Source organism: Fringilla coelebs (assembly GCF_963513975.1).
Source record: "Fringilla coelebs genome assembly, chromosome: 5".
NCBI classification, from domain to species: Eukaryota; Metazoa; Chordata; class Aves; order Passeriformes; family Fringillidae; genus Fringilla; species Fringilla coelebs.
The window spans coordinates 45,550,743-45,573,969 of NC_140033.1; the positions used below are offsets into that span (position 1 = coordinate 45,550,743).

The window sequence follows — 23,227 nt, forward strand, 5'->3', positions numbered from 1 at the left end:
TTTAAATTCTTATCTCGGGTATACTTCAAGGCAGTTCTCAAAAGCACAGGATAGATAGTCAAATCTAAACGCCGAACCCTTCCCATCATAAACCAGAAGCAGTGCTTGTTCCCAGCAAGCAGCGTGTAAACACAGACAGATTTAACCTTCTTGTTTAAAGACTGTAAAACTGCAGTCTTGAACTCAATCGAACTTCCCCAGCAGGGACACACTTGTGGCATTTTAGAAGTCGACTTTACAAATAAATAAATAAAATAACTACGCGCCTTTCAAACTCTGCGGTACTACAAACGAGTTCGGGGTTTTTTTGCCTTTAAGTTACCGCAGCGGCGGCAGTCACACTAAGAGATTAGCTACCGATTTCCCGGCTGGATTCCTTCTGGAGCCCGCTAGCCAAAGGGCCGGGCGAGGGCGGCTATCCCGGGGGAGAGGGAGCTGCCGTGCCCGCCCGGCCCGCGGTGCCGAGCGCGGGAGGCCCGCCCGCCGGCGGCGCGCTCCGCCAGGGCCGCAGGTGCCCGCGGGGCAGAGGCGGCGGCAGGTGTCGCGGCAGGACACCGGGATCACGGCAGGTAGCCGGGATCGCGTTAACCGCCTCCCCCGCTGCTCGCGACAGGGAAGGGCGCTCCCGGCGGCGGGGACACCCCGTCACCCCAAAGGACCTCTTTCGGAGAGGCCCCGGCGCCGCCGGGACCCGCGGGGCACGGGCAGCGCCCTCACCCTCCGCGGCGCCCGCGAGCGCCGCCCCGCGCGCCTCTCCCGCCCGAGCCGAATTTAAACTGCGTTACTGTCCCTCGCGCAAAGCACCAACGCCGCTGCTCCCGCGCCTCCCGCCCCCTTTGCGCCCGCCAGCCAATAGCGGGGCCGCTTCGTTTCCCTCCCCGCCAATCAGGGCGCCGCTTATTGCTGGCTGGGAAGAAGCGCTCGGTGCGCGCGCCCGCCCGCTGTGGAGCTGGTCCCCGGTGCGGAGCAGGCGAGTCCTCCTCCTCCTCCCGCTCCCCCGCCCCTTCTCCCCGCGCTTTGTTGGTGCCTCTCCCGAGAGAGCGGCGGCGGCTGCGGCCGGCGGCGATGCCCGAGTTCCTGGCGGATCCGTCGGTGCTGACCAAGGAGAAGCTGAAGAGCGAGCTGATCGCTAACAATGTGAGCCTCCCGGGCGGCGAGCAGCGCAAGGACGTGTACGTGCAGCTCTACCTGCAGCACCTCACCGCCCGCAACCCGCCCGCCCTCGCGCAGCCCGACTTTTCCAGCGACGAGGAGCGGGAGCCCACACCTCTCGGCGCCCGGAGCCGTGGAGCTGTTGCCGCCGGGCGGGTGAGTACCGCTGCCTCCTGCCCTCACCGCCTCGCCTTCCCGGCAGCCTCGGGCCCGCTTTCCCGCCCGAACGGGGCCGGCCGCTCCTGCCCGCCGGCCGCGGCTCGGGGAGCGGCACAACGCGCCGGGTTTCCCTCATGGGGTCGGGAGAGTCTCCGAACAGGTTCAGGGCGGGATCGTGCCCGGCCGGGACGGTCCCGCCGCCTGGGGGAGAGGGGCAGCGGCGCTGCCGGGCGGCCGCCCCGCATCGGGGGCGAGCTGGGACGGCGGCTCGGTGCCGGGGGCTGCCGGCTGCTCCTCCGGGACGCGTGCCGCCCTGAGCGCCCTTTGGAGTGGCTGGCTCGGGGGGCAGGGGCAGCGCGACCGCGCGTGGAGGGTGCGACGGCCCCCCGAGGGTAAACAGGGAGTTCTTTACTGTAGCTTGGTGAGGGTGTCCTAAATAGACTGTTTCGGTGTCGGAGGAACCAAGCAAGAGAACTGCACTAGGCTGCAACTTGCTCAGGAAAGGACTCCGGTCCGCTGTCGCGGTTGTACGGCGGCAACGCTACTCGTTGTAAATGCTCCTAAATGAAAGGATGAAGCTGTGTGGGAACAGCTGGCTTGTTTCACTTAATGAAGTGGTCTGTTTAGTGTAAAGAGGGTCTGCGTAATGTAGAGGTTTTGCTCGTACCTCTAAGATGTGTATTATAGCAAAGCGTCTTTGGTGCCTGTTCAGTTAGTCTCCTGTGCTTGTTTTCTTAGACTTTACACATGTAAGGAAGCAGGGGAAGTTGATGCCATTTGAAATTTTTCTCATTGGGAAGCTGTAATTTCTTTCTTAATTTTTCATAAGTGGACTATAAATTTGCATATCTTGAGAAAGCAGTCTTGTAATTAATAATTGTAAGATGTCTGGTCTCGAGAAGAGGCTTAGATAATGATTATCAGCTTCCGGAGTCCTAATGTGTATGATAGTGAAACTATTAAATTGTATCTTAGATACTATGTTTCAAAGGTCATTAGTTAAGGGAGTGCCGAGAAACGGAGTCCTTTGAAGGGCTTTCACTTTCACGTTTTAACCTTCAAAAGCCCAAGAGAGCGGTTCTTGAATTAAAAAATTGAAAACTGCAGCTTAATAGGAAGAGATCTCTAAAATCAAGTTATTTACCTTAACATCTGTCTATTTCGGACACTTAACTGGCATTCACTGAACGCAGTTAAAGTGAAACAGACATTTTCTGATTTAGAGTGGTCTGCTGATAGTATTCATAAGGTGCTTTTGAGTAAAACAGGATGAGTTTGAATCTGACTTGTTTCATGCTTGTTGGAGGAGGAACATCTCAGAACTGCTAGTTCCTATCCTAGATCTGAGTTTTCTTTTCTACAGTGCTTAAGTTTAAACAATTATGGGTGACTTTTTTGGTGTTTACAGAATGGGTGGTACTCCTACACTTTTGTTAACAATATCTGGAAGGCTCTGTGCTATTTATGCTTATCATGTGTGTTAGTATCAGAGCACTGTATCATCAGAAGTTCCAGAACTTCAGCAAATACCCGAGTGAGAGCTGCTCAGATTTGGGTCCATTGTGCCCTGCGATATGTCGCCATCCCCTTGAGCTATGCCCCCCTGCCAAAACAACCAGCCCCAGCCAAAACACTCAGAAAAATCCCAAATAATACCTGCCAAGCAAAACAAACTTGGATGATGTGTGCTTGTTGCCTCCTTTGTGCTACTTGAGTAGTTCTGCAACTGCTTGTCGCCTGAGTAACTGTTGTCTCTGTTAATGTCTTTTGCCATAAGAGTGTTTCTCTGACCAGCTGTCCTTCAAAAAGATTAGCGCTCCTGTCTCCAGAGCAATTTACTTACAGAACAATTGGAAAGAAGAGGAAGAGTGAGGGAAGGCTGACATTCTGGGGGACTGGGATTCAAAGCAAAATATCTTAATGAGATTAAGAGAGGACAGGAGGGAAAGCACTCAGACGTTTGAAAGAAGTTAGAGGTAAGGGGCCAGGGAGGAAGCTGGAACTGCAAGGATTTATGGAAAGGTGGAATAAAGTAAAAGAACGGGCCTTCTTCCACCCCTCTCTGGGCCCGCTCGCCCTTCCCTTTATTGCGATCAAATAGTTAGAAGCCTCGCAGAGGCTGCAGCCCGGTTGAGTTGCAGTCCTCGTGTGAGCGGGGCAGTCGGAGGGTGGGGCAGCGCGGGCGGGGTCGCGGCCGGTGCGGCGGCGCGGGCCGGGCGCCAGGGGGCGCGCCGGGGCCGGGCCCTCGCAGCGCGGGGCGCTCGCTCCGAGCGGCTCCTCCCGCGGGATCGCTCGGCTGGCTTGGGGGTCCTGGAGGGGGGCAGGCACCGCTTTTCTTAAACTGGATATCAGCAACAAGTGCAAAGGAATCATCTGAATGTCCGTGCTGCAGTCAATGAAAGCTGCTCCAGCTCTCTTAATACTGGCATTAGAGCTTGGACACGGCTGTAGTCGTTAGTAATTTTGAACTGTCTACACTGTCATTTTAGTGGGGTTTTTCTAAGTTCTGAACATTTGATAATGCATTTAGGTGCTTATTTTCTATGGATAATAGCTGTGCGGAGACAAAATCCCATAGTCTGAATTCTGTTGCAAATTATGTGTTTTGAATCTGTCAGTCTTTTGGCTTAGCTATATCCATGCCAAGAATATATAGCTCACTTTGGCTACATATTCCTACCAGGACAGGAAAAGCTTTTAAAACCATGCCTGGTTTGTGCCTCAGTCTGATAATATTGTCTGGAGGAGCCAGCTTCTCCAGCTCTACTCTTGTTTTTGAGCAACTTTTTGGCTTTTTTTTCCCTTAAGCCTGTTTAGCATAGTGGTATGTGAGGATGGTGACTAGGTATGCAAGACACTGTTTTGCTGCAGGGTGAACCATCTGCATCTGAATGCCCCTTGTCCTGGTTAGTTATGGGCTGAATGTCGGTAAAGATAGCTCACAGGAAAAGTAACTATAAAATTACAGTTTTGCCTCTCTAGGACCATTATTTTAAAGCATGTACCAAAAAAAATGTCTTGATGCTGTTGTCAAATAGGAACTGTTCAGAGCTTAGAATGTGTAGATTAATATGACTTGTTGTGTATTTCATGTCCTGGAAGAATCACTTCTAAAGCATATATTGAGTGATATTTTTGACCTTTAAAGTGATTATATGAAAAAGATCAGTCAAATGTCTCCTGTTAATGAAGGTATGATGAGAACATCTGGACCTGAAGGGCCTGTTTGAAAGGTCATACATGAGACCTATTAGGTAAAGATGTCTTGTTTGATGGGGGGGGGGGGGGGGGGGAGACTTGTTTGTTTGGGTTGTTGAGGTTTTTTGTTCTAATCAAATAGCCAAGTAAATAAAGAGCCAGCTCCAGCTCTTCATAGTCAGAATGCTGTGGTTGTGATATCTGTAGCCGAGGTAACAACAGCTTCAACCCCTTCCCTATTGGAAAAGAGAAGGTAATAGTAAAACTGCTGGTTTTTGAAGATAAGGTCTGTGGACAGTGTACTGGACAGGTGAGGCAGTGTAAAGCATCTGTGTGTGGCCAGTGAAGGCAGAGAATCTATTCGGTGTTTCCTATGTGGCTGTATGTCTTCATTACGACCTGCCTCACAAACATCACCCAGAATACAGTTTAAATCCTTTGTGGGCTTTTTAAAAGTGCTCATCTACTGAGAGAAGTGCTGATGAGTGCTCATCTACTGAGAGAAAGCTGTGGGCAGCAGGGATGAGATGACCAAAGTAATTCCCACTACAGTGAGAAGTCCTGCCAGGCTGTTCTGCATCTTCAGACTTTGAGTGGGTGCATTTCCTTCACCAAGTAACATGGAAATTAGTGCCTGGGAGGAGAAGGGGTTGGAAGGGTTGAATAGTCCATAATCTTATAATTTATGACATAGGCTTGGTAATTTTAAGCCTGGCACTTACTAATTAAGGTTAAAAGGTAGTGAATTCTCTGAGTTGTGTGTATCAGTATCTTTTGAGTTGCTGCTGCCTAATTCCCTTTCCATTGTTTATTTTGTCTGTCCTGTAGCTCTTGGTAAATGTTGTCTCCAGGCCTTTAAGGTTAAAAAGTTCAGTAGCACTTGATTTTTAAAAAAGGAAATTCTATTGCAGGAAATGATTGTCTATGGTAGAATAAAAAGGACAAGGGGAATAAAGACCTATCTATTTCACAGTATAAATCTACTATTAACATTTTGCATATCCAGTTCCTTAACTTCACATCTCCTAAGAGAGATAGTTATTTGTTACCAGAGGGAACTCCGCAAACTGGAGAATTAAACAGCATTCTCTTGGTGTGATTTGGGCTTTCTTTAGCCTATCTTAACCTCATTCAGAGAAATCGTCAATAAGCCCTGACCATTTTTGTGTCTAGTTATGAAGCTGCACCTGTTTGGGATTAAAATCCTTGTATCCTGATGTAGATGCCATTTAACTTGGGATTTGAAAATAGGTTTTGGTTATGTCCCGTAGTTGTTGGTTTTATTATTTAACAGCTTCTTCAACATTTTTCTTATGCTTGTCTTTGGGACAGTGCTGGGACTAGTACAGGCGCTTGTAAAGTTTGCCTAATTAAGCTGGTCTCTGGCTGTTCATTTCTATTCAGCAGGAATGCCTAAGGTAAGGGGTAGCTTCTGAATTCTGGTTGCTTGCATTGTCTGCTCTTCCTGCTAGCAAAAGAATGTGAAAGCTTTGTGCTGGTAAGAGATGATACTTGGAGAAAATTAATTTCTCTTATGCTGTTGTTTTTCTGTGGCCCTAGTACTGAGAATACCGTGTAGTAGCCCCATGCTTATAATTCACTTCAGTACTTGTTTGAAGAGTTAGTTCCTAGGCAGTTTGAAACCAAGCATGACAGATACCACTATCAAATTGCTGTCTCTCTCAAGTGAAGTATGCCGATAATCTTCCATCTTCTGTTTTCTAGAAAATAGCAATGACTAGAAATTTTTTATTGGATCGGATTAGAAGATTGTCAGATAAGGATTTATTGATTTGGGTATATTGTTGCAAAAATATTTACATAGATTTGGCTGTATTACTGCAAAAAATATGTACATTATGGACACAGTGGTCAGTGGCACTACCTTACATTGGCAAATTCTGCCACATTTTCATTTCAGGCACTTCATCTCTGCACCACAGTAAGACAAATCTTGCTAGTGGTCTTAAAACAGGTAAATGAGGGTGTGAGTTTTTTGGGTTTGTTTGTTTGTAGTTAATTTACAGTGTTAAACTTTTAAGCTAACTCTTTTGATCTCTCTCATGGTGTAGTCCAGCAGACAAGTTGTCCTGATTCACAGGAAGCACAGTGATGCATTATACTATAATGGTTGTGGTAATTAAATTTAGTTTTATTGCTGAAGTTGATGCTGTCATGCTACACCTGAGATGTGAGAAATTCTTCTATCTAGCGTTATACTTCTAGGGATTCACCTTGTGGACCAGTGAATGGTTAGATGGCAGCTTTCTACTTGTACAAGGGAAGTCATTTGCTCCTGCTCTAAGGAGAATAGGTGTTCAAAAGTAAAAGCTGTGACCTTGCAGAACACAAAATGAACACATCTGGCCCAAGTATTGAAGAACACAGATTACTTTCAACTTCCTTCATCCCCACCTTACTCTTTTTCTTTGCTGGAAATGTCTCTTTTGATGATCTCTGTTTGTGACAGTAGTGCAGGAAAAAGTGAAATGGTATTTTGAAGGAAAAAAGCCACAAAGAAACCATGAGATATGTGAGTTTACTTGTGTTAGAGCACTGTGGTACTCATTAGTTACAGTTAGACTTCTGATGGCTAAGATATCTGTAAAGCATCCAGAATGCTGAGTAGTTTTTCTGGTGTATATTGTTGTAGTCTCTTCTGTGGTCTCTAAGTGAACAAAAGTGGAGATACATTACATTAAGAGTCCAGTTTCTCTGAAGTGTCATTGGAATGTCAATTTCCTGCACCATGGTAGCTTTTTTCTGAAATATGGACTAGCGTCTTGATTAATCTGCGTGGTGATGTGGGCAAACACCAGAGCTGTCATTAGTCTAAACAGATCTCAACAAGAAAACCCAGCATTTTTTTCAGAACCTTTTTCTGTTTGGACAGTCCAGTAGTCCAGAAAAAAACACATTGAATATGAAATTAAAGTTAATGTAATATTTAACTTGACATAATGTTATGACCAACATGTTAAAAAGTGAATAAAAGTCTCATGCAGCTGCAGGATTGTTTCTTGTGCATGGCTCAATTGCTTCAAAAACTAATTAGGAGTGGAATGACTGATAAAGGAAGTTGTAAATCTGTCTTTAGTCAAATCTGCTTCTTTAATGGTCCTATACTTTCTTTGGACTGTTTGGAGTTTATTTCTTAAAATAAAGAAATGCCATGATCCTTAGAGATTCTGTTGCTTTTCAGCAGCTGATTTTAAGTTTATCATGCTGGAATATCCAGAAGGCAGAGGAAAATTTGGAGTCAGATATATCTGGGAAATGCTCATTCAGTCCCTGCTTAGTTTTAAAATACCAAGATATTTGAGGCAAGATCAAGTTTGCAGGCAAACAAATATTGAACCTGCATTAATAGCTGGATAGATTCTGTTAGCTTGTGTAAATCATCTTAAAGTGTTTGTTGCTATCTTATAAAATGCAACAAGAAAATTATCATTACTGAGTGTTTATAGCCTATTTATATTTGGGCTTTTAGTCTTTTGATAGTTCCAAAAAAAAAAAAAACCCAAAAAAACCAAACAAATAGGCCCTCTGGACAACTGAATTGAGAAAAATGCTAAGTGCAGAAATTGTTTCTGTTTATATTATGCAGCTTTGAGATACAAATATGACTTATTTCAAAGCAGTATCAAGGTCTTTCTTAGCAAAGAGCATGCAAATCCTAAGCATGCTTTTTTGTGTCTTACCTCTTCACTTTTACAATCCCTATTGCAGCAACAGAGGCTTCCCAAGTTGAAGTGTTATGATCACTCTCTTTGGATCGGGCGGAAACTGCTAATTTAGGAATAGCATCTCAGCAGATTATTTTGATAGCCATCTGCATGTGGTGATGGTGCATTGCCAAGTGTTCAAATAGTGTTGCCAGAGTTGGGTTTAGAATATTTTAGAGCTACAAGTAGCAGAGGCGTAAGCAGACAACCAAGATTTTGAAAATATGAGACTGTTTCTGATTTTTGCCTTTCCTGTACTCACCTTGTAATATCATGTAATCTCACAGAGAATGACAGGTCAAGTAGGAATAGGGGTTTTGGAAACTTGGTTGAAAGTATGTAGAAGCTAAAGAGCTTGTTCCTTATCATTAGAGGAGGAAATTACCTATCAGGTAGAAAAATAATGCAAAGAAATGCCAATGTAACATAAATATTTGTAGTTTTGTGTAGTGATGGTGAAACGGCTAGAAGCTTAATTCTCCAGTCACAGGAAAGCAATCCCTTCCCACTGTATACTTGAACTTCAAACTAAAACACAAGACCAGGATGAGTGATTTTAGGAGGAGACTTGTAATGGGTATTTCCTTCCTAAGCAGAGAACTTGTGCATTTTTTCTTAGTAGGTGTAAATGTTTGTACTGTTTCACATAGGCGTTAGTAGTGATCATGGGTGAGAATAGAATTAATTTCTTCTGGGTTTATATGTTTACTACCCTTATGTTTTCCTGTTCCCTTAGAAGGAAAAGATGTGTGTTCAGTATTAACTGGAAACACTGTCTCTCATTTCTCTCTCCTGTTCCAGAAAGCCACAAAGAAAACTGACAAACCCAGACCAGAGGAGAAGGATGGCCTAGATATAACAGAGATGAGTAATGAAGACCTTCAAGAGCAACTTATGAAGTATGGAGTAAATCCTGGCCCAATTGTAGGTAGGTCAATTGAACTAGTAGATACTAATCTGTTTTATTTCTCACTATACCTCACTTGTGAAGTTTCTCTGGTTCAGTTACTTTTTAGTACCAGTAGTGTTGCAATCCTACTTCCTACCTAGGATATTTTCATTGGGCTGTTTACATTGAGATGTCTTGAAGCGTTGCAGTGGGCAAGTCTGCAGTTTGTTTCTGCTATTCTAGGCCAGCTGGAGATGTTCCAACTTGTGTTCTGAAGCTGTGGGACTATTAGTTAAAGTTCAGTGTTGGGGTAGTTAAGTCTTCTGATACAGAGGTTTAGATCTGGGCCCACTTAAATAGGAAATACGTCTTACATAATAATCTAATAGTATTGAGAGCCAAATGAGAACAGGGAACTTCCCTTTCCCTAGAGCATTTCCTACTCACTGCATTGTGCAGTAATGTTTTCCTTTGCTAATGTTTTTTCTAGCCTAGCATTCTGTCCTGTGTGCTGGCCTATGTCAGGAGTAGTCCTGACCCCAGCCTAATCTCCTGCCTTGGACACTGTCTGTGATGTGAGATCAAAGTGCCTTGTCTTTCAGATTGTGCAGTAGCCTAATGGCAAGGGAATTTGATTTCACAACTCTTGAAAAAAAGATTGTTGTCTGTAGTATGCAGAGCCTTCTGTGGAATGTTCTTCAATCCTACGTGGATGGAAGTGTCCATGACTGAGCCTGCAGTCCTGTGTGTATTCCTAGTCTTATCTGTAATATTTTCAGTTAGCTGATTCTGCATGCCTTTCCATTCATCCTGTACCTCTTGGATAGTACTCAAGAGCCTATGTAGTCCACTGAAAAGGCATTTACATTTGGTCTAATTTATTGCCTTTAATTCTTAGAGGGTATGGATTCTTTCTTGAAAGGCTGCCATTTCTTTTAAATGGTGGTTTCCTCTTATCAGAAAACTTCAAAAGCTAGATTTTTTTTCTGCAGCTTATCAACTCTGGCATCAGTCACCTCTACGGATTTTTGCCAACAAAGTCCAAATATGGAAGTATGTGTTAGACCTAAAATGTTTTAGACAGCTGTTCTTGCTTGTCCAAGCAAGCCAACTTGATGGCTAGATGGCAGCAAGCACAAAGTTCTGTTGTTGGTGCTTGCTTGTACCTCCTCTGATGCTTATTGGACTAATTTTCCAACAAGACAGGGATATCAATTCCTGATTAATTCCAGGGTAGGGGAATCAGGAGAATAATAGAGCAATCTGCATGGAATTTGTTTCCCTTGCACTATCAAATTCACTCTTTTTTTTTTTTTTTTTTTTTTTTTTTTTTTTTTTTTTTTTTTTTTTTTTTGTGAGGGAATAACAACTTGTATATTGCAGCATATGAAGTAGAATATCTAAGAAGCAAGTAAATTCCCTTTCCATAGATTTCCTTTCTATAACTTTCAGTGTACAGAAAGGTCTGAGTTTATCTAAGAATTCTCTTAAAATGAAAAGTTAGAGGTTTTAGAGGCAGAGTTGTGTGCCTAAAGGTATGTGTGTATATATATAGAGAGAGAGACACTCTGGGCCATACAAACTGATTAAAAATAAACAAAACATTGTGTTCAGAAATTCCCAAAGGATATGTAACAGCCAAGTTCTATCAGTCAAGTCAGGAAAGATTAAAACTGCTTCTTTAACATGTATCCTTCCTTGTTATAGCTACCACTAGGAAACTTTATGAGAAAAAGCTTTTGAAACTGATGGAACAAGGTCCTGACCTGAAGGCACCTGTGCCTCTCCCAGCAATTCCAGCTACTGAGAACACCAGACAGAATGGAAACAATGATTCTGACCAGTACAGTGACAATGAGGAAGGTAAGGCTGGAGTGGAACTTTCATGGGAACAGCTCAAATTATACATGAGTAATACTTGCAGTAGAAATAACCTAAAGAAGTATGATCTTGCTGTTGGGTGAGGCTGTAAAATTCTGCCATGGGCCATGTCAGTCATGTACTTGATCATGCAGTACCAGCACGGTGATCCAGGTGCCTGTTCTGGGAAAGGAAACCTTTTGCTACTGACCTGGTCCCTTCTATCAATTTTCCCCAGATGGGATGGAGCCTGTAAATCCAATAGAAAGGAGAACTGCATGTTGGGTGTTTCAATATTCTTTGCGCTTCATACTTAAGTACTAGTCCAATTTTGTCTTAAGGTGCTCACACCATAGTTAGTAGTAGTTTAGTAGTTATAATTATAGTACTTATTTACTGTGGGAGAGTGAATGAATGTTTGTTTATTAATTTTTTGTTCTTTTTTCTTTAATGGCTAACACGATTCAAACCCTTTTATGCTCTGTTCCTTATGGACTTAGTTGGGGGTGGGTTGATTGGTTGGTCCTGGGTGTGTGTTTTGTGGGTTTTAATATCAAGTTTGTATCAAGCATGTGTAGTGGTGGGGAAAGTGGGACCAAAAACACACCATTGTGCAATCTACAAAAAATAAAAACAGCCCAGGTTTTAAAGAATTACTTGAATGGAGTGTTAGAAGATGCTTATTTAGTGGTTTGGTTTTGGGTGTGGGTTTGTTTTGTTTTTTACAGGAATTTCCATGGACATAGGACAGAAAGGGTTGAAATACAACTAGTAATTGGATTGATCTCCCTTGCATATTTGGACTTATTTTTCAACTGTTATATCTTGCACTTTTAAGGGGGAAAGGATGTTAGAAATTGATTTATTGATGTCTGGGACAGCCAAGAGCCCAGTCACAACTGACAGCTAACTTCTTATAATTACATATGCTTCATATAAATACTGAACTCTTCACACACTGGGAAAAAAACTCAAACCCAAATATTCCCCTTCTCCCCTACAAAAAAAAAAAAGGTATTTATTAATAAATCTTAAATATGTTGGTGTAAAGCTATTAGAATTTTAGAAAAGCAGTGGAAATAATGCATCCTTTTATTGGTGAGATGACTGCTAACAGCTCTCCTTTCTACTGCATCAAAAATGGGGTTCTATATAAAAGGATATATATTTGAGGAAACTAAGCTAACAACTTAAAACAACATTGACAAGCTTCAATACCTTTACTACAATCAATAGAATGGTTAAAAGAATTGCAATTTGATAGCAGTTTCTAAATGGAACTGTTGTATTTGTCAAGGCCTATCTGAAATGTAGGATTTTTAGCAAAAAAGGTAAATACACGGATCAGTGTTTTGAAATAATTTTAAGGTTATTCTTCAAAAGTCTTTGTTCTTATACATTTAATAGAGAAATATACCTGTTTCGCAGCTTTTTAAGGAAATGGTAACTCATAAGAGTTCTGTTGCCTCTCAAAATGAATTTTTATTAAAATACATTTGGTTTCAACTAGTGTAACAACCAGTAGTATTATAGAAACTAGTTATATTAAAACTGGTTGCAGATCCGAAGACTGAGCTGAGGCTTGAGAAGAGAGAACCTCTGAAAGCCAGGACGAAGACGCCAGTAGCACTCAAACAAAAAAGAGTTGTTGAACACAACCAGGTATGTTTGTCACAGCGGCTCGTGGAACAGCTACTGACTGCAGGTGATGTGTTCACTAAACACCTTACTACCTTTAACATCACGTTTGACTAAGTGAGCCATGCTGGTTTTTCAAAGTTCTTTTAGAAGCTTTTCTAATATAGCATGAAAATCTTGTGAATTAACTGTGGCGGCTGATGAATTAACTTTAGCATGTCTGATAATGTTCAAAGTTATGGTCTGCCAAAAGCTGTTTGTCTGACTTGCCAGCTGCTGTAGCACCTCCTAGAGAAGAATAGTAGGCAACCTTAACATGTTCAGCTCTGGCAGATTAAGTCACATGGACTGATGGCTTTCTGTTGGATGCTCGTAATCAACTCTATTTAATAAAAGCAGTGGTTTCTCAAAAAAAGAAAAGTTAGGAAAAAGGGGGTTTTTTTAACAAGTGTTTTTACATACATACATACATACATATATATATGATTAGATAGCTACAGATACAGGTATGCATGTTAAATACATCTATTTAATGACTTCTTTAAATGTAGTCTATGAAGTAATGTATTTGTGAAATAATATATATATTACTGTGAAATAATATATATAGGTGTGTGAATGTGTGTACACACATACACTAGCTGTCTATGTAATATTTTTTCTTCAACTATGTTTGTAGCAGCAGTACTAGAGTAGACACAAATTTGTTGAAAAATTTCTCCTATGAAGAAAAAGAATAAATAACAAGTGTAGGTCTCCCACCTGTATGTACCACCTTTCTTTGCTTATAAATATTAGTTCTGCTGTCTTGATGGAAGAGGGATTTTACAGAAGCACCTCTGATTCTCAAACTGCTGAATATAGGGTTTGGTAGTTGATGGCTGATCTGTCTGATATGAAAGCATCACTAAATGCCCTCTTCCCCACATTAGGACACTTGAAGTCTTAGAGTGTTTTTCATCTGTCCCACAAGTAGTGGACTTATGCTGCAGAAAAGGACTCATAAAGAAACATTCAGTGACTCAGAATCTGGCTTGTTAATTGCTTGGTGTATTTTAGCAGATTGCAGTGACTTTACTTTGTTAAATGCCAGATGCTTGCTATTTAGTGTGTATGTGTGTGTATGTATAAACATGCTTTGGCTATGGATGTCTCTTTAGCAGGTGAAATGCTGCTATATGACCTTGAGTAATACAACACAGCTATGGAGATCCATAACTAGTTTGCTTATTTTAAGTTGGAGTTTTAGGGTGCAAGCTGAACTGATTTTACTTCAAAAAATTAGAACACACTCATAATTCAATGCACCAAACATTCTTTAATTTGATCAGGCAACTCCTGCTTGTAATGGTCTCTATAATGAGCATCTTAATCTTTAGATTCTTGTATCTCAATAATCACTTTTTTCAAAGTGATTATTCTGCCAGAAATCCCTGTCAGCTTCAATGTAATAAAGATTGTTGACAGCAGAATTAACTAAGAAAACTTGTAGTCTTCAGGAACTTGTTTACAGAACAAAAGAGATGTAGCAAGGTATTTTTGTGGTATTTTAAGTGATGATTTGTTTACTCAATTTTTTTGTCATCCAGTTTCACTATATTAGTATCAGGTCATTGCTCTTTTGGCAATCTTACATGTGCAGTACAGATGAGATGCAATATTTTGCAACTTGTGTGTTTTAATTACCAGGAGTTAACCAAAAGAATAATGAAAAAATTACGTCATTTCAAAATTGCCAAATTCTTCAGAAACTCTCTTTAGTTTGTTAAACCTTTTACTTTTGAACTTCTGATTGTTTCTTGTTTGGTTGTTTTTTTTAAATACAGCAAACAGACAAAACCACTGAAAAAAACCAAAACAAAACAGCCCCACCCACCTCCCAGTTAAATTTTGCAGCTTCTTGAAGCCAAGAACAACTTAATGCTTTTGGCTAGCAAATGTGTGTAGTCATGTATTTTGCTGAGAACAAAACCAGAACATGGATAAGATTTTTTTTCTTTCCTCCCCTTCTTCCAGTGGAATTGCATTGTATGTTTTCAGCAGTGTAGTTTTCAGAGTACAGTCAAGGGACTGTACTCATTCTTCAGAACTATTTCAACTGTTATGCACTGTGTGGCATTGGCAAAAAGATTGAGTGTCTGAAGCATGGTGAGGCTGAGCTGGTGGGCAGTGTGGTGTGAGCAGACTTGCTAGTTGCTTCTAGGTCCTGTGCAGCACTGGTTTTAGACCAGATGTACGTAGCTTACAAGACTGTTTGTCATTTAGTATGGCTGGATGTAGCTGTTCTCTTGAGAAGAGAGTGCAAATAGATAGATAGCTATTAGGCAGACTACTGCAAAAGAAATTGGGTGGGGAGGTTGAATATGGTCTTATCAGTCAGTTAGCAGTGGAGGGCTGGATGAACTTGAGTTCAGCTGTTTGTGTTTAATTACCTCTTCATAGTGAAAAGTTGGCAGAAAATCCTAATTTAAATACCCCCTTCTAATCCAGTAGATGATCTAGAGTAGGAGTTCAGAACTGAGCCTGACATGTCATAGTAGATGGCATTGGGAAGGAGGCAGGCTAAACAATGTAAATGTTCAGGAACGACGTAGAACTAGTCTCTCTTCTGAAACTTTGTCCAGTGACATTCTGCATGTGCTGTTTTCCCCTACTCCTCCCTGTTTTTTTTGACTACCTGTATAGTAACTTGGTAAGTGATAGCTGAGGTCTATAGCTCCACTGCTCATGAGTTATTTGACAGTTAGAAGCAGATACTGAACACTGCTTGTGTACCACACAGTTGTAGTTTCACTGGTTACATTACAGGGTGGTGGTGTACCCAACATGGGCGTTACATTTTGATAGGGTTAGAGGCCTGCTCTGTTGACAGTGAGTGTAATTATAACTGTAGACAACAAATTTTATTTCTTCTTTTTTGTCTGTTGACTGTGTTCTACTGAAATCTGGATGGGTTTTATACAGTAGATTCTGGTTTTTCCTAGACCTTTCATGCACGAAAAAAATTGAAAGTTGGTACTTAAAACATGATTAAAGTATCTGAAGAAGAGAGGCAGTTATTAGTGAAGTGCTAACTTTAATTAGAAGATAAGTAATTCATAGTCAAATAGTCTGGAATGGGGACCTCATGGTTACTAGTATGAGTGAATTTGCCTTCCTGCTTTCCTGAGTAGATTACTGGAGTAGAAACACTCTGAAATTAGTATTTTTTCTCTTAACTTCTAAAGAACACCTTTTGAATAGAAGGTGTATGGGGTTGAGGTAGGTAATTGTGATTGTAGGTTGCAGGAAGGAAGAGAATGCAATGTCTGGTAAATATTTAAGAAAGGGTTTGAAGACATTTCATCACAAGTCTGTTAAAATTACAAAGAATTTTGGAGAATTGGGCTGAAAGCTACAATTCTAAAAAAACCCTGAATCTGTTTGGACCTGAGGTCTGTGTATTTGTTTTATAAAGTACTTCAGTGACTTTGGAATGAAGTGAAACATTTGTGCTCCCTCTGCTGTGTATGTAGTAGCTGTTATACAGAATTTGTCATAGAACCATAAAGCATCTCAGCTTCTAGTTTCACTGTCCCCTCTGAATTAATAAATACTTTTCAGCCTGTTCTCTTAACACATTGTTTTGGGGCTGAAACTGTTCTGGTGAAGTAATTTCCACTACTGAACCTGTAACGACAGTTGCAGTGTATAACTTTATTTAGCAATGAGTGTAACTTCCAAAAACTTGGTAATACATTACTGTATGAGGTGTTAATGTGCAAAGATAGAAGTATTAAAAAAGTAATATTTTTTATTTTTAAACTTAACCAAATAAAAAAGAAAATCTTGTATGTAATCTAGATGAAGCAGATTCACATCTCCCTTTCCATCTTGGAATTAGTTTTGGGGAATATTTGCTTTGAGCATTAAACTTGCAGTGAAGCATAGGGAGTGATCTGCATTTGTTAACGGCTATAAAAGTTTGGTGCTTCATGCTGTTACTTCAATTTGTGAGAGATCTCAGGCTTGATTATTTAAACCTGCTGTTATGTGAAAATTGTTACTTTCATTCCTGTATGTGGAAACTTTTTAAGATCATTAAGTGTCTCTCCCTGCTCCCTGTGGCTGAAGATTAGTTCCTGTTGAAGCACAGGTGGCTGTGCATAAACTGTGCTCAATTTTGCTTGAGAAAATAGAACCCTATGTGTGTAGAGAAAAAGATGATGCTTTCTGCTTATGCTCATAGATTTATTTTTGTATTTGCATGTGTAGGCAGGAAATGTAATGGGACTGAAAGCTTCATGTCTTCTGTCCATGACTTGATGTAACTCCTCATATTAGCTCATTATAGGGCAGTGAGCAAATTAGCAGTTTTTACTGTTGGGCATTATCTATGCTGTTCTGTATTTGAGCAACAGTATGCTCAAATATAAGTATTCTGGTCAATGCTACTAATCTAGCTAGCTATTCATTATTGAATGTTTTAGGTTCTATAGTTTTTTGATTGTAGACATGTTGCTTCTGGAGTGTGCATGCTATTTTAGCTTTTGGTTGTGAGTATCTGATGTTTGGAGCTGGTTTTCATGTATATGATCATGTGTTTGATGCTTGAATAGACCTATTCTCAAGATGGAGTTACTGAGACTGTCTGGACAAGTGGATCTGCAAAAAGTGGACCTCTGCAGGCATTTTCTAGGGAGTCTACAAGAGTGTCAAGAAGAACACCAAGAAAAAGGGTGATGAGAGGCTTTTATAATAGACAAGCTTTTTTTTTTTCTCTCACTCTTAGGGTCCCAGTGGCTCTTTTATTCAATTGTTGTCTTTTGTTTGTTTTAAACAAACAGGTGGAAGCTACAGCACAGTTGCCTGTAGATGATGCTGTAATATCAGAGAGTACTCCCATAAATGAAACTGTATTGGCTGCAAGCAACGAGACCCTAGTAAATATGCTTAGTAAATATGTTTACTCAATTGTGGTATTCTTCTGTAATATATCTTCACTGATAGAATCATTCTGTTTTGCACAAATAGAAGACTGTTTTAAGGAAAGTAAGACTATTAAGTAGTCTTTAAGAACACATAGTCAGTATCGTTCTAGTACCTAATACTCTTCACTTTGAGATGGGACTAGGTCAACACCTAGGTCCCATCTAATGTCGTTTGGGGGGGAGGGCTGAAAAGAACCGCTTTACAAGCTTAGATGCTTTCTTAATTTATTTCAGTACACGAAGAATATTTGCTTTTAAGTTTGGCTTATCTTGTGAACTAAATAGCTTTTATGTTTCTAAAGGGCTTAAAAGAAACTACTTGGAATGATAAGCAGTGTGTTTCCTTTGCTGATCTTGGAGCATCTTTTACATAACCTTCTTCAGTTAACTTCTAACATGCACATTCAATGCACATAAAGGTTTTGTTTTTTGGTTCTGCCACCTTGCCCCTTTTCATTTTGTATTTTGGCTGTTTCTGAGTTTGAACAATTTTGAATCTTGGCAGGTTGGCAATAGGGTGCCTGGAAATTTCAAGCATGCAGCTCCTACACTGTCAGTCAGTGAACTCTCAGACATGCCCAGAAGAACACCAAAGAAACTACTGATGACACCTGAAGTAAATAAATTAAAACTTAGATTGCTCTTCCTTACTCTCTGTGAACAAAATTCTTGTGTGTATGTGCTTACTTCTTAGTACAGAGGGGGTGGAGGATGTCACTGCCCAGGTGACACCAGTCAAAATAAACTAGTGTTGTCACATGCCGTAAAACAGAATATAAACTTATAAACTTATTTTCATCTTCCCTTTTAGATTTGGGTGTGTGTGTGAAAATCTGATTTTTCTTTTTTCCTAAGACAAATATTTTGATGTGTTATTTCTCCTTGTACTGCTATTTTTCCTAATAAAATGTAGATTTTTTTTTTAATTCTTTTTAGCTCAAAGTAGAGTAGACATGGGTTATCTCCCTTTGAGCATGTAAATCAGCCTATCCTGAAAAGACACAATGTGCTTTAATTTAGGGAATTAAGTAGTAGAATCATTTTAGACAAAATGCCTGAATTAAAAAAGCATCTCTAGATTCCTGACAGTTATCAAGAATGAAAAGAATTCTTTTACTGTTAACCTATTCAAGCTGTCAAAAATTATATCTCTTGGAGAACTGTCTAAAGCACCTGCAAGTATATGTAATTGTATTAATGTAATACTGTAGTGTGGAATTTTACATTACAAGATGCTGTTTGTCTGTTCATGTAGCTCTAGATAAAGCTGCTGTTAACACTTCATTTACAATACAACTGCAATGTAGACTTAGTTGTCAAATAGATTGTTGTGGGTCAACTTGATGTTCTATTCCAAACTGCTGATGAGGTTTTTGAGTCAGTATTTTACTGTACTGTGGTTTATTACAGCATACTGTATGGTTTATTACAGCAAGAAGAGACAGATTGCCCACATCAGTGGTTTTTAAATCATGTTGGTCACAACCAGTCCTGTGATCTGCTCAACACAGCCATGATAGAGGTGATGGTTAAGTTTTTTTGATCATCTACATCATTGGCTCACAGGTGTATAGGATTTATACAACTTATTCTTTATCTTAAAGGAAACTGAGGTGATCACTGAATGCTTTAAGACACCAAAAGTGACTGGATGGCTGCCAATAATTAAGGTTAAACAAACTTCTAAAACCCAAGAAGTAAACTTCTTGAATGGCACTGGGTGACTCATTCATTCTTACAAATTGCACATGGTAGTGGTCACTGAGATAACCATGCAGAAACTTTTTGTTTTGCTGTCTGTTTGGCCTCTAACTGGTTTTGGTTTCCTAGGTGCTGGAGAGAACTACAGAAGAAAGAAGAGTAGAAAGAGATATTCTTAAGGAATTGTTCCCTTATGAAGCATCAACACCTACAGGAATTAGGTAATTCTAAGGTTTATGGGGGGCTTTTTTCTCAGTTCTTGTAAACCTGTTTAAGCTGAGAAATATCTTTTGATTATATTGATAGGTTTCTGAGGAATAGTTTTTGCACTCTGGCTCAATGACATTTGTGACAGCCACCTATTCTTCTATTCTATACACATAGATTTGTCACCAAAACAGCCCCCTCTATTGAAATTGAAGGAGGGAGAACAGGGTGGTACTCTAGTAGGAATTATTACTGGAATTTCTGGGTGGTGAAAGATAAATGGAAAGGGCTTTTCTGTGGTAATGACTTGCAGTATTTAAGTTTTTGACAACGTGCAACTGCTTAGGCCTGCTATACATTAAGGAAAGATCTTGCAGCATATATTTAAGTTTTCTTTTGCAAAGCAAGAAAGAACTTTCAGATACCCTATTTTTTCTTTTAGGTGGCAGTCATGTTGATTACTCTTAGCATCAATAAGGATGGCATCTAGGAAAGGCTATTACTTGTGCATTTTGGTGGGGCTTTTGTGCCATATATTTAAACAAAAATTGAACCTCTGCATGCAACCCTCTGGTTAATTAGGTAATTTTAAAAATTGCTCTGTTAAGAGGATATGAGAAAAAGTTTGCCCATGTTAACGTGTGAAATTATCTCCTGTGTTTCCAACATGTGAATTATAGCTTCAATTTAAACTGCAATTGCATAAACTCTTAACCATAAGGAGAATATATAGTACCAATTGCTACTACTGTAGTATGTCTGCTGACTACTCAAGTTTGCTTTCCTGTTTTGAGGTCTAGTTAAATCCATACCACTTTTTCTTTTCTTTTAAATAAAAATCATACATGTACTCCTTCTATATAGGAACTTGGCAGTGTACATGGGGTTTTCTAATCCTTACTGCTTTGTCTTTTGGCTCTGTGTATTGGCTTTGCCATCAGTAGATATTTTATTGGCCAGAGATAATCTTATGTTTAGAAATCCCAGCGGGGCTGCATAAGTAATGATTAAAAAAGCAAATAGAGGGAGATACTTTCTACAGTTTGATTGCCAGCTATGATCCTTTTTATGTGGATAGGGTGAAGTAGCATTTGAAGGTTTTTGTAGAGTGTTTGCTTGAACACTGAATTATTAACTTAACATGTCCATCTGTCAAGCTTCAAAAGGAGTATTACAGGTAGTATATTCACCAGAAATAATTCTTAGTTCTTTAATTATACTAAAACTTCTGTATGCACTTTAGATTGCTCTGTTAAATATGCAGTATTTCAATTTGATTTTTTTTTATTAACAGTGCTAGCTGCCGTAGACCAATCAAAGGAGCTGCAAGCCGGCCTCTAGAGCACAGTGACTTCATACTGGAGGAAAGTTACTCTAAGTATGCGCAGAAATATGGTACCTCCACTGACATCAAGTCAGAGAAACCACCAATAAAAAAAGAACGGCCTGTTCCCCTGTGGATAAAAGTTCTTCTCTTTGTTATTGTTTCAGTCTTCATGTTTTTGGTTTATCAGTCGATGGAAACTAATCAAGGAAATCCTTTTTCTAGATACCTGAATATGGTCACTCCGGGCAGTGCCGAATGAATAGCTTTCTGAAAGGCACACCCAATTTGATCTCCTGTTTTTTAATTGTAGAGAACTCTTCTGCCCTCTCATCGGCTCAAGGACTTCTTACAAATAATGTGATTGGAACCTGATAAATTGGATAAATGAAGAAAGATAATATTAAATGGACATCGATAACTTTCTGGACTTTGGACAAGTAGGAGATCACTGCCGTAGGAGTAACATTTTTTTAAATCTTTGAACTTTTTGTAGGCTTTATTTTTTTAATGTGGACATCCTTTAAATTCACTTTTGAGAAAATGTATATTTGTTTTTGCAAGAACTTGGAAGCTGAGAAGGGCAAAAATGTAGTAAAATGTGAAGCTGTGTTTTTAAAGCTTTTCCTTTGTACAGAAAAGAAGTTGTACTTCTGTCTCTAGACTAGTGGAGAAGGATTTTAACATGGGAAAAGGGAAATGCATTTATTTATGCATTTTTTCAGTAACAACTGAATTTGATCTCTTAGGATGTAGAGAGAGTACAACGACCTTTTCTGTAGATTACTGTAACTTTTTAGTAAATGTAACTGTAAACCTGTTTGCATTTCTGTAACAGTCTTAGTATCATATTAGTAACTCTGTTTAAGTGTAACTTCATTTAAATGTATCCCTTCATTTTAGTGCTTACAGTGTTGTAGGAGCTGAATACAAATTAATTGGCAAGAGATGTCTTAGAGGAACTTATTTATTAGTAAAATGTGTGGGAGATTAAAACATCATCATAATTTGCTACTAAAATACTTTTTTGGGTCAAGATTGTTATCTGAAGCAGTCGAAATTTCAACATTAGCAGTGGTCATTTTTCTTTTTTAAAAAAGCGAGGTCTTTCCAACACAGCTTTATGTGATTATCTTTAAATATTCATGTAGAAAAGTATTCTCAAAGTGTGAAAATTCCATATGAAGTTTTATTCTTGTATGAAGAGGGCATTGCTGCATTTTCTGCTAGTTTCATCTTTTAAGGTGAGATTTACAACTTTCATGCCATTGACTATTTTTCTCAGTGGAAGCATGCTGAAACACTCTCTATTGTGTAACTTGGTTGAGCAGGCAGCTGACTTCACTACTACCAATGAAGAGTGATAAGCAAAAATCTTTTTCAAGTGAATGTATACATTTTTGGTGTGCTTAAATCTGCAGCATACAGATGTTCAGTCTTATTGCTTGGTACAAAATTGCAATAAATCATACTACTTATTCTTAAAGTGCTACTTATAAAAAGCTGAGAACATTAGTTAATAGTCAATATCTTTTTACTCTAGGTACAATTATTGTGTAGACTATAGCTATGGGGAAGCTTTACTTTCTGTGAACTTTGGGACAAACATGGTAATTTGTAGCAAAGCAATAGTTTTGGGGTTTTTTTCCTGTTTAATGTTTTTTCCTTCTAAACTGCTTTTTTGAGTAATTCAAATAGCTAAACTTGTGTCCATCCTATAGGGAATTGTAACATAAGACATTCACTTTTGGTGTCAAAAATGGAGAAAAATAAAAATGATTTTAATGTGTGTGGATTTTCCTTATCAAAATAAATGCATTGCTGAAAAGGCAGCAAAAGCAGGACAAATGATGTATCAGTGGTGTCATTTTGTACTGCTACGGTCTTCCATATTGAAAAAAATTAAAAATCTGATAATGAACTCAGGTCAGTTCATGTCACCTGGTGAGAGGAGTGTCATCATATTTGTAGTATCAGAGTTTTGCACCATAATCCTTTAGCCTATGTCAGGCCTTTAATTTGGATGGGGGGAGAGGATAGCTTTCATTTGTTCTTCAATGCTACAGAACTTTCTTTTCACTTTAAATTATTTCTCACACTACTTGGCATGTTTCAATGTAAAATATAGCTTTCTTTCCTAGTTACATGAAATACTTTCTGTTGACCTCCTCCAGTGTTACTACTAGCATCATCAGAGAAAAAAGCAAGCCACAATCAAAACATACTGCAAACTGAATTTTGTTCCAATTAAATGTCATCCTTCTTCCATTTTTGCACTGTTTTGGAGAATGTTCTCAACTTTAGTTTTACATCACAGATGGTAGAGGTTTCTAGAAAAGTCCTCAAAGTAATCCACGTCTAGTTCAGTTGTAGTTGGAAGGCATTGCATCTTCAAGAAATGAAT

General features: G+C 39.7%; 1 protein-coding gene across 5 annotated transcripts; it reads left to right on the forward strand.

Moving 5' to 3' along the window:
- Positions 1-925: 925 nt before the first annotated feature.
- TMPO (thymopoietin) lies at positions 926-22,651 on the forward strand. Of its 5 annotated transcripts, XM_084206290.1 has the most exons (10): positions 926-1,308; positions 9,036-9,162; positions 10,831-10,986; positions 12,545-12,645; positions 17,220-17,339; positions 17,448-17,543; positions 18,097-18,207; positions 19,024-19,113; positions 19,422-19,513; positions 20,794-22,651. In XM_084206290.1, exons 1-10 carry the CDS (start codon positions 1,066-1,068, stop codon positions 21,083-21,085), a joined length of 1,428 nt encoding a protein of 475 aa, XP_084062416.1. In that variant the 5' UTR covers positions 926-1,065; the 3' UTR covers positions 21,086-22,651. The 5 variants fall into 5 exon arrangements, with proteins under 5 accessions (XP_084062416.1, XP_084062417.1, XP_084062415.1 ...); XM_084206291.1 differs by lacking the exon at positions 19,024-19,113; XM_084206289.1 differs by lacking the exon at positions 19,024-19,113 and having other exon boundaries at positions 17,220-17,543.
- Positions 22,652-23,227: the final 576 nt, after the last annotated feature.

What these genes read in the sequence shown, in the direction of transcription:
- TMPO (XM_084206289.1), top strand. Translation starts at nt 1,066, where the DNA reads ATGCCCGAGTTCCTGGCGGATCCGTCGGTGCTGACCAAGGAGAAGCTG. An exon ending in AAATCCTGGCCCAATTGTAG is followed by an intron (nt 9,163 to 10,830) that starts GTAGGTCAATTG and finishes TCCTTGTTATAG; the next exon opens with CTACCACTAGGAAACTTTAT. An exon ending in TCAACACCTACAGGAATTAG is followed by an intron (nt 19,514 to 20,793) that starts GTAATTCTAAGG and finishes TTTTATTAACAG; the next exon opens with TGCTAGCTGCCGTAGACCAA.